Raw genomic sequence first — 16,623 nt, 5'->3', positions numbered from 1 at the left:
GTAAGTTGATAAGAAACAAATAATCGTTGTACTTTTACTATTTCAGATTAGGCCTGGTAATAACACGACACTAGCGATTACATGCATATGTGACCGGTTGAAAACGATTGGAAAATTAATGAACTCAAAAATTCTGCTGAATAGAGTAGGAACCGCCGCTTTAAAGTGACATCTAGTCTCTGAACGACGTCAGAACTCTCTATTTAACTCTGTCATATTTACTACTCAATTTTGCGGATTATCAGACTGGCCCATTTCGGTTTGCCAAAATTCGTGGGTGATGCCAGAACGGAGATGCGCGAAGCGCTTTAGATGTTTTAGAAATAAGGTCCAACATACCAGTGACATTTATATCGAAATGAAGAGTACATCTGTTCAGGATCAAGACCACGTTGAACAGAGCCAATGAAAAACAAGGTATGGATATTGAACGTAAAATGGTAAGGAAGTTTGGGAGGGGTGAGGTGGGTGCGGGGTGCGACGTCACTGACAAGGATCAATTGCTACGGTAACGAATACAATCCGCAGTTCGCGTTTCCTTTTTTCCCCGTCTCCTAGCAACAAAGCAGAGCAGGCTGATGATATTATACCACAGTCATGCACTGTCTGAAATAAATTTTATAGAAACGACGCGAAATGTATTAAAGCAGGGGCACGCTGTTCAGAAATAATGTGTCTTCGTGAGATATTTCGTAACGACAGTGACCCTGAAACGGGTTAATACCCTTCGAAGGGTCCTGTCCCTGAACAATTTCTAAGTTAGAAGAGATGAGGGGGGTGTATTCATTGAGAGAATGTAGACACAGACCTATAAAGAACTCAAGCTTGTAAGCCAAATTTTAATAACGTTCATAAACCACGTGGATAATTACGTAAACAAACGTAATGTGTAGGCAGTGTTAAAACACAGATCCCTGAAGCCGTGAAGTGAAGTGCCGGGTATATTCCACAGATCAATCAAGAATTTTAAAAATAGGAATAGTTAGAATTCACATCTTTACAGGACACGTTTTACTGGCACAAACTCAACTGTGTACTAAATTAAGAGACGGATTAGCAGAACGCTGAGAAGAAGAGACGATAGCATCTGTTACATCCAGGGACAGGTTATTATTAGAGAAGTTCTGTCCACCCCGAAAAATTACTTCAAAACGTTATTCTTTAAACACTTTCAAAATATAAGATAATGTTGTTAAGGTCTTTGTCTCACCATCAAAAAATCTGCATCAAGGGAAAGATAAGGACAAGTACCTCATACATACATCCTAAGGTGTAGTTTGGAGGAAGAGTCCACAATGACCAATTTAAAGCTTTCAAAAAATAAATGTTTACCTTTTTAGTGGTAAAATACTTTACCCACGTTATAACCTAATTGATACGCAATTCAATAATTTCGGCGTTAGAACTCTTATTTTTACACACCCGATAGGACCAACTGAGCCAAAGATTAGTTGCCCCCCCCCCCCCACGTGCTCTATAAGAGCGGTGTCTGCTTATGCACACAGACGGATAAAGAGAGGGAGGTGATTACAGACTCCAACCCAGACTCCCACTAGAAAATAACTTAATATAAGGTTGCCACACGCCGGAGATATGGGTCAAGGGGGAAGCTACTTAAATGGCAGTCCCAAACGCGTACTTATGCCGCGGTAACATCTGTGCTGGCTGGTAACATGCTTTTGTGAGAGCTGTATTGAGCTTCGGATTTATTTGCAGGGTAAACTTTCAGACATGATGACAGTTTATTCTGGCCACAACACGTGCAAGCATCATAAAATAAAACCTGCTTACAACGGAACCCCAGAGGACACAACATTTTCTGTTTCAGACAGGTTCTTTCTTTCAGAGAGCTAGTTACAGCGAAAATTGCTATTCAAACAAACTCCAATGAATGATCAGGAAATACTCAACCCGCATAGATATTCGGAGTTACGAACCATTACTAATTACCACCAACTATCTAATGTGGCAGGTACGTGCAGTGGACTTCAGCCATATGCCTGCAGCGAAATTTATGACGCATCGACATATTTCGGGTACGACACAGGCATTTACCTTTTTATATAAAAATTACTGCACAGAGCATACCCGATATATTTATGATCCAAATTGCAAGTGATTGGGGCACATTATCTGCTATTTTCCCGTTGAATCTCCTATGTTATTTACTTGTGTCTGTTTTTCTCTTATTGATCCTACCAGTAGTCCATTAAAACACTGTGCACACATTCTGTCAATAGTCGGACTTGATTCACTCCATACTGTGGAAATATTTTTAGCGCTGTCAGTAGAAGACACAGTACTGTGAACTAGAAGATTTTTTCCGTAAAGTCATTCATTCATTATTATTTCCATCATTGAATTTGTTTTATTACAAACGACCTTCAGTCATTATTTTAGTAAAGATGGCTTGGTATACTCGACATCTCACTTCAGCCAGATTTTAACGAAACATTCTTAAACAAGTTTTATGACTAAGAAAAGGTTATCTTCGAACCGATGCACCTGTACCTGCAGTAAATCATCATAAATACCAATTACGTGCGGTTACACAGAATCATAAAGACAGCATTTGCAAAATATGTGCATCGTATCTGAGCACAACGGCTCACTGTCGACCGAGAAGCCAATATCACTTTAGGATACTGCAAAAGGTTGTCTTCCAGACAGCACACACATGGATGGGGTGGTTCAGTATACGGTTTCTGGGTCGGGGGCAAAGTTGAAGAAGCCAGCAGAAGACGCGACTCCACAGCACCAGACACACTGAGAGGCAACAGGATTCCTTGCGAAGTAGAAAATAATTCAGAAACTTGATAGGTTTCCGCGGCATTACGTTGAACTGGAGCAGAGTTTTCAATTTGGTGCATTCCAGACACAGCATACAGGACACTCATCGGATGAGTTCTGAAGGACGTGAAGTATTATCAGCGGCTTTTAGCAAATAACGCTGCAGTCCCTTCAGTTTTCTGTACTGACATTGCTGGGATCAGATTCACCGGAACAGAAAAGCGTGACATGAGACAAGAATACAAAAAGGCACAGACAGACAGGATCTCAAAAAATAAACCACAAAAGAAGAAACAGAGAAACGAGGCAGAAAATACTGGGAAAAAGAAACGACTGAAAGAGGAAAAGACAAGGAAAGGAAACAAAAAATTGATGTTTAAAACCAATTTTCATAAACCTGACGCATTACCCGGATATTTTCCTCCGTCTATTAGTTCAGGAACACGTTTCAGAAGCTGGTTCTGCTTCCGTCGTCAGGTGAAAGTGTAGAACTTAATCTTCTGATACAATAATTTGTTATTTTTATTAACCATGACCTTGGGGGGGGGGGAGGACTAATTACAGAATTTGTTCGACCATCGACAACTTTGAAATAGTATGCTCTGGCTCGTAATTAAAGCAATTTCTCAATTCTACTCCAAGCGAGTAGGTAACTTACAAGTGAAAGAAAAGAAACCCTCAGATCCTAGACCCCTTTCATTATCCAGATGACACAATGAACAATCAAATAAACATACTATTTGAATTTGTGTGAAGAAATGCAGTCAGTCACTGGGTCTTGCGTGATCTATTTTAAACTGTAAAGCAATTACTTGCCGGAGTTAAGTCTGCAAATGTAGCACAGTTTTTGCTTCGTGTTTAACAAAGTGAATGCTGCTTATCAATTGGATGTTTTGCAGTAGTTTCGCAGGGAGGGTAGGCTACACGCAAGCCACCACTCTATTCATCACATATTCCCAATGCACAAAGAAATTTTCTGCGAGAAAAAGTAATTACTTTTGCAAGCACGGTTTTAATTTTTATTTATTTTGGAATGGGACGAAAATATGCGAGTACGCACGAAATAAATATCAACCTCCATTACACAGCGTTCATTGACAAGTTGATGGTTATGCAGCTGGTTAAGAAATTCTGATTTTATGCAACCCGCAAGGTCAAACGTGCCACTGGACCTTAAAACGAATAACCCAATACACATATTCCGTTCTTTCCCCTAAGATCAGTTTTAATATTATCCTCATACACCTCCCAAGCGTATTGCTTGAACATCCATTTTAAGTACTAATGAGCGCAATGAAATCTGCAATACTCCCAACGAATTACCAAATTTTTACGCAGGAATTGAGGTTTCAGGACGGCAAGTACGAAGATGGCGGTCTTATAGGTTGTAGCGCCGTGAATCCTTCAGACGGAAACGTTTCAGAGGTACCTGCTACCTCCATAATCAAGGCGATGAGTAACTTAAGGCGACTTATTCCGTTCGTAGTATGGGAAAGGTTAGGAAGGCTGGTGTATGTTCCGTAGCGTCAAGCAGGCTCGGGGGAAAAAGGTGTGACAAAAACTACAACAAGAGGATATTCTTCTCAGCCATCGTTGTGATAAAATATGTAACGGCATTCAAAACAAACAGCTCGTGTCACGAAACTATGGTTTAATTAAATTATACAAACAAAACTATCGAAGAAACAGAAACGAAAAAGTGGCACAGCACTCGTGAAAGTTATTAAGATCTGGAAGGTTATCTCTTTTTCCGGCTGTAAATAGTCACTCCTGTGACGGAAGCACGGGGGGCGGGGCGGGGGGGGGAGACGTCTGTCCCTGAAGGGAAAGCGGCGCCAGCGTCGTCTGGATCATGATGCTATATCTGGGTCGGGCAGTTGAATGTACGGACACTCAGCCACCGACCGGCGATACTGGGTAAAATGTCCAGGTTCGGTTCTGGCTGACTGCAGTCAGCAGCATCCTGTCATTACTGCCCGTCTCTACATAGCCAATCAAATAACTAACGAGTTGGCTAAATTACTTTAGGGCTAATTAAATAATTAGACAGGATAAGTTTGGTGAGGCATGTAACACGCAAGGGAAAGATACAAACACATTTTGGTCGGGAAACTTGGAAGGAAAGAGACAACTTTAAAGACATAAGCTCAGATAATTTTTTTTTTTGGGGGGGGGATATTGAAGAATTACATAATGTAGGTTGTGGACTGAATTCATGTGGTTCAGGATATGGACCAGTGGTGAGCCCTGAACCCTCGGATTCGATAGGTGACAAGAATTTCTTGACTACCTAGGCCACTTTTACCTTCTGAAAAACAATTCTGTTTCATGGAGTCAGGTATGAGATAAGAAATCAGCTAGAAAACCAACAAACAATTTAACTTACGGGCCAGCTAAACAAATAATATAAGAAAATTCGACTCAAAAACTGTGAGATCAAAAAACCAAAGAGTTTGTCATATACCACATCTGTAATGATGTCGGTAGTTTTGGGTCTGGATCACGGTTATGGAACCAGAATATTTACGGATTCCCTCCAGGAAAATACCGAGAATTTACAATTCTAAAGTCCGAATACCGACAAAACAAAATGTTAATCCCAGACCGAATTGTTACAATTGAAGGGCGTGGTGCAAAAACACCGAGGCTACGATTTTATAAACTTTCATAAAACAACAAGTACAAAATTAAATGTTTGTGGAAAAGTGTATGAAAACTGAGTTAACCGGCATTGTTTCCATTAAAAGTTCCCTCAAAACGTTTTAAAAATAAAATGTTAATAACATTTTCGCATTTGTATCACGCCAAACACAACCGCGTTGAATCTCGTCCCTGCACCGTAGGACACACTGCAATCACATTCAATTGTTTTGTGTCGCCGTAACTAGGTTACGGGCCTAATTAGCAAGAAGTGAACTTGAATCAATATTAATGCGAGTGGAGGAAATCCTGATTGACACCGAAAGCTGGAGGTACAGTCCACTCGGCTAAAGTAGCCGCCCTGTTTCATCTCAGAGGGTTAATCGATACCTGCACATCGGGTGGCAAGACCTCTCAGTTTAAATGACAAAGAACGAAGGTGTCGAAGAATAAAATGCAGAGGAAAACATTTGGCTGTAACGAAAATGTAACAACTAAGGACTGAAGAAAATTACGTAATGAGAAGCTTGATATCTTATACTCGTTTCTAGCCACAAGAGATCGCGCCTTTTGGTTTGTTCCGATTCAGAACCTAACATTTCTGAAAAATTAAATCTTTCAGACATTTTGTACGATTCCAAGGATGAGGGATCAGCCCATCGTAAGATCTGCACTTACACATGACATCGCGACACACAAAAGCCGGACTGCCTTCAACATCAGGGCACAACGCAACATTGCAGAAGACAGTCATTATCGAGTAATAATTAGTTCGAATCTCATCTTAATCTCTCCTCCTCTCCTCTATCCCTTTCGTACTTCTATGTCCCTCCTCCCTTTGCCTCACAGGACAGAATAATTATTGACAGGTGGCTGATAAATACTTTGAAAGAGTGACACATTTAAAAATTTTTGGGAACGAGCGTAACAAATTGCACTCACGACGAGGTTAAGACAAGACGAATTTCGGGTGAAGCTTCCTGCCATGAAGTTCAAAATCTTCTGTCTTCCCTTCTGCTACGTAAAAACGCATGGATAATGACTTCGTGCTTTTGTAGAGGAAAGAGCTCAAGGGTAAGGCTGTCTGAGAACAGAGTGCCGAGGAGAATATTTGGAGTGATGCACATATTCATGGGTGTGACTGTATGGATTACAGGAAGACATTGATTCCTACTGCAGCTGCATGCTAAAGGAATTTCAGAACCAGAGCAAATACTGCTGTCAGGGTGGGGGAGCAATGGGCAAACAGGGGCTCGACATAACCACTGCATCGGTCTCGTGAGAACGGAGGAAGAGAATGAAAGAAGGAAACAAAGAAAGCTGAGGGAATAACAAACAGAAAATAACACAATAACAAACAAATAAATAGAAACGTAAGGGGAAAACAGCAAATACAGCCAAAGAAACGGAGGTAAGAGAAGAAACAAGAAGGAAGTGGGAAGAAATATAGACAGGCAAATACAAAGAACTAAGTGACGGAAGGAAAAAAGGAGAAACGTAGATTGCAGAAAAATATAAATATATGGATAAAAGGAAGGAAAAATAAGACTACCTCTTGTCGAACGTTCCTGACGCCGCCGCTGACTGTAGAAGTGCACATAAATCGACAAGTACATGTCCTTAGCGTTTCATAATGCGTTGTAAAATAACCAAATAAACAGACATAAATGTGAACCGATCTGAGGTGGCTAAGAAAATTAGATCAGTGACGGGCGACGATTTCCATAACAGGGAATTTCTTGGAGGGCTTAATAACTCTGAGCTGCTGTGGGAAGACGCAATACGTAAACAAGTCGGAGAGGGAGCAGACAGGCAGTTGCTGACCCGAGTTAATGTCGACCCCATGACCTCTCTTATCGTGCTAACCAACATTTGACATTGTACTCCTTCATCACACACACTAAACTCATTGTGGACATACCACGATGCTCATCTGTAGCTCGCTTCGACCATAAAGTTATCACCCGCACCTTAACATCACGAGGACGTATGGGGAGCATGGAGGAATATCCATCCAACAATGAATTTAGAAAGCTGATAGTTTCATTCTCCGGTCGCCGTGATAGCCGTCTACAGGGGTCACAGTGGCTCCAGAGCCCGTATGAATTTGTTGAAGAACGGGGAAATTTCTGCCCCTGGTGGGAATAGAACCTCAGACATTCAACACGTATTCCTCAAGGTCCTCGAGGTTTCTGAGTCCTTATAACTCACATTTACACCAGGCGTGTGCAATTATTTAAGTTCGATGATAAGATCGGAATGTTTGGAAGTTACCGAGGGCGTAAGATCCTCGCGAGAAAATACCTGCTGTTAAGAAATTGCCAATTATTCAAAATGGCTGAACATATTTTACCCTACATCAAACTACATAAAACAACTTGCTTTATACCGAATTGGGAGTGAGTTTCGCTCCATTTTCTTATACACATTTAAGGGTACACTAGCCTAAAGTAACAAATACGTGGAGCAAGGACCCCAACGCTTGAAACGGCGTTAGTCTCATTTTTTATTGATTTACTTTCGCGTTAAATGTATTTTCTGTGTACTAAATAGATACGAAAATGTACTAACTGAAGGGGGCCGTATTAATTATAGTCGCTGAGGTGTACATTGTATGGTAGGGAGAATTTAAAGAGAGTCTTGATTAGAAGCTGGCGAAGAGGGCGGCCTGCTTGCCTTCCCCATTCGGTATGGGCAAATCCAATATCACAAGCTGCAGGAAATTGAATCGGCTGGCATTCCATATCGCACAGTTTTAAAACAGATGGGCATGTGAGCACAGTGCATCGTCAGTCCCTTGCTGTGGCCCGCCCCACAGTGACGGTTGGCAAATTTCCTTCTTCAGACAATCCCAAAGTCGATATGTGTGTGCTTACAGAAACCAGCTACTGGAGTCCGTCCTGAGCCAGATGAATGCAGTCCACATCATTATGCAGCACTTCTTTAATAGTATCCTCTCATCTCCGCCTTGTCTCTTTGGTTCAGATTTACCAACCAAACGGCGGGGGATATCTTGACTACATGGACGTACTATTAGCCTTAAAACCACTCTGCTGCTCGCTGGAGTTACTTAATGTTCTTCTTTCTCTTGTATTTTCCCGAAGAGAAGGAAACGATTATTTTAAATTTGAACCAATGGTGTGTGCTGTGTTGCAGGTGACGGTCCACCCAGCGGTCAGCCCTAATAACAAGACGCCACGAGCCTCCACAGTGCACATAGCAACATGGAAGCGGCCGCAACATCTCTCGCAGGTCAGTTGTGATGACACGCGATACAGACTGAGTGCTAACATATAAGGCGGTAGGTTCTGTGGCCAGAAACGTAACTAAATCCTGCTGCTACGCGACCTCACTTTTCCATTTATTAGCCACAAACTTCAGCGCCCTCGTCTTTGTCTGAATTTAAACACAAATCGCGATTATTTCTTTATTAACGACCGCATTAATAATGTTTGTTGGTAATCTGTAGACATGCGACATAGATAGATTGGAGTCAATTTTCAGAACGCGTGTAATTTAACCTCCACGCATTCTAGCCCTCGGTGCTGTATGGAGGCGAATGGTCGGTCAGCTTTAGATTATGGCGGTATTAACCCTACACTCAATGAAGAGGAAATTAGGCGAAATAATGATAATGATGATGACGATGATGATAACCAAATGTCTATGATATACCTTTACACCGAGACCAGCCAAGTGCCGGGTCAGAGACGAAACCCCTGACTTAGGGCGGGGAAGGGGGTGATAATGTGCTGGTTGTCAGGGATATCGCACACCTCGTGAGGCGATGACGAATGAGTATGGAGGAATGGTGGAATGATAATTAACAGGGAAAATCCATGTAAGAACCTGCTCCATTGTCACTTCATCCATCTCGAATCTCGCATGAAGTCAGCGGGGACTGAACACGGGCCTACGCAGTGAATAACCAGCGCGCAGCCGCCCCAGACGCGACCAAAAAAAGGTAACATGTCTCAGAACGTAACCGTCTACCATCTTGGAACATTTCCCTGTCACGAAATGTGAAATGAGCCGTAAGATAAGCGAATCCTGAAGGGACTCGAAGACGCTGATAAGTGCCGTCGACTGAGACGTTTCCTGCTCTCAGGAAAGCGTCAACAGTTCTGTAAGACGCTTCCGGCTGCTCCTTATGCCCACTGAACAGCGCATGTTTGTTAGGCTCGGCAGTGCATCCCACGCGGTGCTGGTAATTCATACACAACACAATTCAAATCGTACAATTAAAGCCTCATTTCTCGATTGAATGAAGCATTAACAAAGACTTCATCCCACTCTTACGCTTTCACAGTTGTTTCCCCATTCTCTTTCAGTCTCCTTTTTGTCTTTCTTTCTGTCCCACTGGCAATTTATCTTTCCCTTTTTCCACTTCCTTATTTAACAGAAACTTTTCAAGTTACAAAATATAGATTTATATTGATTTAAGCCCTTCCTACGGAGCACGCAAGAATAATTCTGGTAATAAAGTAATCATTTACTGTGAACAAAAAAAAAGTGCGAAGTTATAAGGCAGCGTAAGATCAATGCAGATGAATGTGAATCACGTAAGAGATTACACAGAATATCCTCAAGTACACTTCCCTCTAATTGCTGTTCTACGTGTGTTCCGTCGTAACACGGCAGTGTACCAATGGTCAGTCAGTTCTTTCAAAATCCTACTTTGCATGCTCCCGTCCACTTAACGTGTGACTCCCATAATTCAGCTCTTCAGCGTTTCAAAGTTCTTTGGCACAAAAAGATATACGAGAAATCATCCTGCAGATTTAAGTCAGATGACGGTGAGATTTCAGGTTCTCAAGATGACAAGTATGAAGATGACTATCTTCCGAGAAGTTGCACCTCGTAGTCTAGCAGAAACTGACAGAAGTTTCAAAGGTGATCACTGCCACCATCATCAGGGCGGCACAACATCCCAAAAGACAACTGCCGTCAAATCACATGAAGTCCTTAGAAATACAATCAACAGTTGGTATAACGGCACTTAACTCACATCTCTGAAATATTTATGTAACAATGGACTAGTGTGAAATCACGCGCAATATTCTATGTGTTTCTGTTTACACTTGAAACACGCGTGGCTGGCTGTTTGCGTTACACCTTGCTCAAACATGAATTGCCACTCACGAAACACTGCGTCATAATTAACCCTTTAACGCCCAGCGCCTATTATAAAAATTAGTAACTTTGCGTTTTGTATGATTCTCGCAGCAAAAGACGATTATTTCCTTAAACAGCATTAACGAATTTATCTTTGTAACGGTAAAGAGTTGTGTTTTCTTCGCGGTACGGACTGGATTCTTAAATATTATTCATTCGAACTTCGGTTTTAAAAGTTTAAGGCGTCCCTGCACTGAGTTCACCGTGTGCTTCCATCACCAAGTCAGCGGATTGTTTATTTATTACAAGAAACTGGAATAAACGAATGAAACGGAAGCAGAAGACCTGGCTGAACCCTTCTATTTACACTGGCATGCATTAACATGAGAAATGTTAACCACGGAGGCATTCCTTAGGCGCATCCCCAATCAAAATGACTGGAAGGTTCACACCGTGAATACGAAATTCTGTCTGCCATAAGACACGACCCACCCACCTCCCACCCTCACAACCTTTTACAAAAATGGGAGACGTCACCTATTTCACTTTTACACGACGCACTGTAGTACGCTATGATCAGAATTTTTCAACAGAAAGTAAAGGACAGGAAACGAGCGGAAATGTCTAATGACGTCTCTGCTGAGCAAACATTCCAAATTATTTTTGTTTGATTGCGTTAATTTCTAAGGAGATATTCAAGTTGAAGCGGATTCGGCCGTTCACCCGCTACCACCATTTGGCACAAAAAGAAATCCCGCAACTTTGCGATTCAATTTCCTTCGAAGGAAAATTCCCAAGTCTGCGGAGCAAAGCCCTTCTTCAGACGACGATAGTCGCTCAGCTGACCAATAAATTCCACGCCTTTCGTACAGTCTGCAGATTCATCACCGTTTCACGAGAATCCGTCACTGACCTTGCCCTTCCAGATTTTATAATTCTAATAATATCTGGTGAAGAATACGAATTGCGAAGGTAGACGGCAATCTTCAAAAGAGTTACCACATCAGCATCCACTGTGTTAAGGGCAGGGAATATCAAAACAACGACGGAATGAGAACGCTGAGTGTTGTATGTAGCCTATATGCCTAGCGTAAAATCGATCCCGCGCCACCCAGCGCCCTTCGCCAGCATCCATACCTTGAGGAGTGGCGAGGCAGACATTCTACCCAATGAAATGAACTAAGTCGCATTCTTTCTGCGTCGTTCTCTCCATCCTTCGGAACCCTTCCCCTGCCGTCAAGGAGCTCGGGCAACGAATATTTGTCCCGGCTCAAAACTGCCAATGTATGCCCCTTCCAATCTTTCAGGTTCTGAAACCACGACCTCAATAAAGTTGACTCAAATATTTAGTGACCTCCATAAAGAGAAATTTTAAATTAACTCACTACATGGCGTGATGTCCTCTCTACGCTGGTTATGACACCTAAAGTTAACTACCTTGTTAATAAACTGCTGCTAATAGACCGTATACTAAGCCAGTTCGATCCATTCCTTACCATCATACACTACAGCCTGAAGATCTTTCTGTAACTGAAAAGTGGTTAGCACTCCTGCTTCGTATTTGGAGGGGCATGAGTTGAAACCTCGGCCCGGAATTCGCTACCCTGACTGAGGGCTTTCGTGGTTTTCCTCATTCCAAGTCAAATGCCGGGATAGCACCCTAAATTAAGCCACGACTGTTTCCTTCCATATCACTTGCAATTCATTAATCAATCCACCATTCGCCGCTATACGCGTACTTAAATTGTAGAAATTATACAGCATCACTGCGTAAATAAACAAACATGAGCCTGAAATTCCAATTGCATGACTCCTTAACCTTACTTCAGCAATGACGGAGTGACAATATCTGATGACCCTGACTTTGAATGCGGTTATTTACTTAAAGATAATGAATAACAGAATAGAACTGCTAAACATTCTGCTGTAAAGCTTGCAAGAGGCTGCTTCTCAGTTGTTAGCTGTACGTTCAGAGTTGCCATGGGAACCAAAGGACTATTGCTCTTCACTTTGCTTGTAACTTGCGGTTACCTTCGAACGCTGCACAGTGCTCCGCCAAGCAGCAAGATTCGATCCGAGAATGATACCGTGGTATTCGAACGAGGGACCTGCAGAGGTTGCCACAAGATCCTTGTGCGAGATTCAATCATCAGGTGCGCGCCGCGGAACAACGCGAGTCACGTATCCAGCATCGTGTCTTACGGGGGCGCTGGCTCTTGCAGAGAAGAGAAAATTGCGTGTGTCAGGGTGACGGATCGCAGCGAAGAAGGCGAAGGGGCAAACGTCACGGTTAGGTCAGGAGACGTACAACAGTCGTTCATCAAACTGAACATTACTTCACACCAAGGGAAAGGATATCACTTGTTCCTGGAAATACGAGGAGTCGACCCAAATTCACCGGACTGCGAATAGTTTGAAGGAATTTTGTGTTCTGTGCCCTAGAATTTCACCTGGTGTTGGTCTGACTTGTCTAATGTTTAATACGAACACCATAAATACAATCAGCATAACTTCACAGGTCAGTCTAGAATGTATACCTGAGCCACCCATCTCTTCAGAAGTCTTCCTGCATTCCCTGACCATTCATGTACAAATATTAATATCGCTTCCAAATACATGTCTTAATTCCAAATGGAAAGCTTTAAAACGAACATCTCTGTTGATAGAACTAAAGCAGTAAATCCAGCATTACTATATTTCTGGACCTCGTCATTCGTCTACAAGGCATATTCTAAAAGCATCCCGTTTCGGAAGGAAGATCTGTTTCAGTCCTCAGGTTAGAAGAACCTCAGTAACTGGACCCAACTCAACTCAATGTATCAGACACATCTCTTCACCCAATAATAGAAACAGATTCCGTGTCTGAAATCCTACGTTCTTATAAGAATAACAGACGGTGTACAAGTCCAGAGATTCAATACTACTAAATGTAATACGACATCGTCAGAACCCTTTAGAATCAAAATAGCAGAATTTAACAGTAAAATCTGAGATGTAAGACTGTGTTAGATAACATACTGTCTCCATCTTCAGACCTGAAAACTTCGGGAGAAAAAAAAAACTATCATTCAGGTTCGTCGAGCCTTCGACCCTAGATATCCCGGACACAAGTAGCATAGCTACCGCGATCTTCCATGATACAGAATGGCAGTCTGCCTTTCTACTTGAGGCAACAGCGTTAAAATATAATAGCAAACATTTCAAGATCCTGTATCTTTTTTTCCCATTACATGGACATGATATGGGACTCTACAAAGTATAACTTTTTACGACTCTGGGTAGAACTTTTATGTTCTGGAATCAGTGAAGAATGGAGTGGATGCAGTGACTTCATGTCACACTGCGCATGCCCGACCAGTGTCGCTTGTGGTATGATAATCTCTGTAGGGTACACCAACAACAGGGAAAATAGACACAGTTCCAGACACAGCAAAACAAACAAGTTCGGAAACGTCTGCATAGCGTAATAATTTTTACGTCTTTGCTCCTTTCTTTCCATCAGTTTTTCATTTCGTGAATACAAACTTCTGATGCTGTCTTATAAAGTTAGTGAGATTTCAGGTTCTCACAGCGAGAAGTACGAAGATGACTGTCGTCTTGTACCATGTAGTCTAGTAGAAACCGAGCAACGTTTCGGAGGTGCTTACTGCCTCCGTCGTCAGAGCGATGACAGAAGCAGTAAGCACCACGAGCAAGAATCTCGTAGGCCTATATATAACACCTGATCAAAATCATCTCAGCGTTTTTGAAATTATGACGTAATAAGGCAAGAAGAACTTTTGATATATCGCAAGGGGTAAGACTTGCATAAAAAGTGTACTGAGCATAAAAATGTGTGCCTGACTTGTTTCTACGACTATGTCCGAAGAATTTTTCGCTGTGATAAATATTCAGCGAACCTGCAGGTCATCATGTAGAGGCCGTTATTTATGTCCGATTTTAACTACGACAGGATTTAGTAAAGTTACCGTCAAATTTCATTAAAATCCGCTCGGCGGTTGTGTTATTTAGTGCACACGGACAGACAGACAGACATGGAGAAGCTAAAGGCGCATGTTTGCAACTTCGTTTCTAGGGTTAAAATCTCAGTGAGGAGCTCTGCAAATTAAAAGACTCTTTTATTCGTTAACGGAGTAAATGACGATTGTCACTACGATCATACAACCTGACTGTACATTTCATCTCATGATTTACGGTATTTCGATAATGGCATTCCATAGTATTCCGCTAAAACGGAAATATTTGTTTCTGTGGTAAAACGGATTGCAACAGCGCTCGAAGCGGAAACTGCAAGTACTACGTACATTGCACATTACAGGGGATGGAAAACTGAAGCTGAATTAAGAACGTGTTTCTGCGAAAATGATTTGGGAAATATCAATTCAAATTCGCCATGGCGTTCGGTATTCAACACTAGACTCACAGTGATGACATTTCCTACTGTTATTGAAAGCTAATGTTCGTCATCGTTTCCACAACGCCCTCTGGGTGGGGGAACTATCCTGAGCCTACTCAGTGCAGATGAAAATATATTTCTTTCTATATGATGTGTGTTAATAACTTCTTACCGAAATCTCAAGTCCCACAAGCGTTCACTTCGCCTGAAATAAAAAACTGTCTATATTCTCGTTTCCCTCATTTAATTTACTTTAATTTAATCACACTTCTATTTCTGGAGGAGCGGATCATGTTCTTCTTGGTGGTGACGTCGTGTAGCCCTATAGGTGTAAGACTTGAGGTTCTCACAGCGGTGAATATGAAGATTTCTGTCTTTTGGGTTGTTGCGCTGTGTAGTCTGGTCGATGTTTACCAACGTTTCGGAGGTCATACTGCCTCCATCATCAGGGCGATTCATCGCCCTGATGACGGAGGCAGTATGACCTCTGAAACGTTGGTAAACATCGACCAGACTACACAGCGCAATAACCCAGAAGACAGAAATCTTCAGCCCTATAGGTGTTTACCAACGTTTCGGAGAGACATATTGGCGTCATCTTCAGGATGCTTATACCCTCAACACAAAAACGTGACTCACAAAATTATAAAATCCATTATGTGCTTTGCTCCAATTTCCTGGACAGATGCCAAATTTAATTAAAATTCTACCACCAAGAAGAGTGTTACTGATTAATCCTTGGATCGTTTAACCGCGCTATATCAACTGCACAAGTGTCAGCTGAAACGATTCTGAAAGAAATTGGGGAACATGCAGAAGAAAACAGTCGTTGCCTATTTTTTGGCACTATCCCAACCTTGAGGAACTAGCAGCAAAATGTGTCCGATCTTGTCTGCACTAACGGAAAGGCAAAAGAAAACAATCGATTACTGCATTTCTTGGAGGAAGCCCCTTAAACATATCCAGCGTTAATTACAGAAAACCAGTGTCTTTTCAATCGTACACATGATTTCAGCAGAAAGTACGCAGCTTCTTAAAATGCATGGGCACGCCTTGTCTGAGTGAGGGACTTCATTTATTCGATTCCCACTTCCCATTTCATTACCCACCTTCGTCGCCATATATTTTCCAATCGTGATAATGAGTTTTTGCCTATTTGTTCACTCGTGATCTAAGAAACGTGAAGTTTGCGAGGTGAGGAGACGGTGTACTGGCGGCGATGAAATCGATTGGTGCAGCCACACACAAAGCGACGCAGACAGAGAAGTCCCCACCTCACGCGCGCAGGTTCCAGCACAAATTACCCCGACATGTAATTTTCACTTGTAGGAAAGCGATTTTATTTACAGAACGCAGACTTCAGCTGTCTTATTCCATTACGAAAACGAGGATTGCAACACGTTATAATGGAGATATGAGCGGGCTGTATTGGAATGAACCTCAACGAAAAGGTTTGCGAGAAACTCTGTAACAATCTAATGTCTTGCGGTGCTGAACATTTCTTCAATATTATTAAGATGACAAAAGGGGGGGATGAGCTCGGACGAACATGTAGAGCGCATACTGGAGATGAAAAATGCATATAAAACTTTGGTTGGAAGCCCACTCGAAACACCTAACCATCGCGCCATCACGCCATTCGGTTAACATGATCGGTAGACTACTGGATGATAGACAAATAT

The 16,623-nt window shown here is 42.0% G+C and overlaps 2 protein-coding genes across 5 annotated transcripts in view; one reads left to right on the top strand and one right to left on the bottom strand.

The window, feature by feature from the left end:
* Positions 1-16,623, bottom strand: part of MED20 (Mediator complex subunit 20) — a 204,785-nt gene that overhangs the window by 62,271 nt on the left and 125,891 nt on the right. The gene's annotated exons all lie outside the window — the stretch shown is intronic.
* The window catches only part of LOC110840836 (facilitated trehalose transporter Tret1), a 68,885-nt gene that overhangs the window by 41,581 nt on the left and 10,681 nt on the right, over positions 1-16,623 (top strand). The window contains exon 2 of the mRNA XM_022086114.2: positions 8,587-8,682. Coding sequence (XP_021941806.1) covers positions 8,587-8,682 — 96 coding nt within the window. The remainder of the gene's footprint in view (positions 1-8,586; positions 8,683-16,623) is intronic.

The sequence above is a fragment of the Zootermopsis nevadensis genome, unplaced genomic scaffold (assembly GCF_977971745.1).
Source record: "Zootermopsis nevadensis isolate Lab colony 2312 unplaced genomic scaffold, Znev_1.0 Znev_ptg000029l, whole genome shotgun sequence".
Lineage (NCBI taxonomy): Eukaryota > Metazoa > Arthropoda > Insecta > Blattodea > Termopsidae > Zootermopsis > Zootermopsis nevadensis.
The sequence above is the reverse complement of the archived record's forward strand: the minus strand, read 5'-3'. Positions and strand labels throughout refer to the sequence as shown.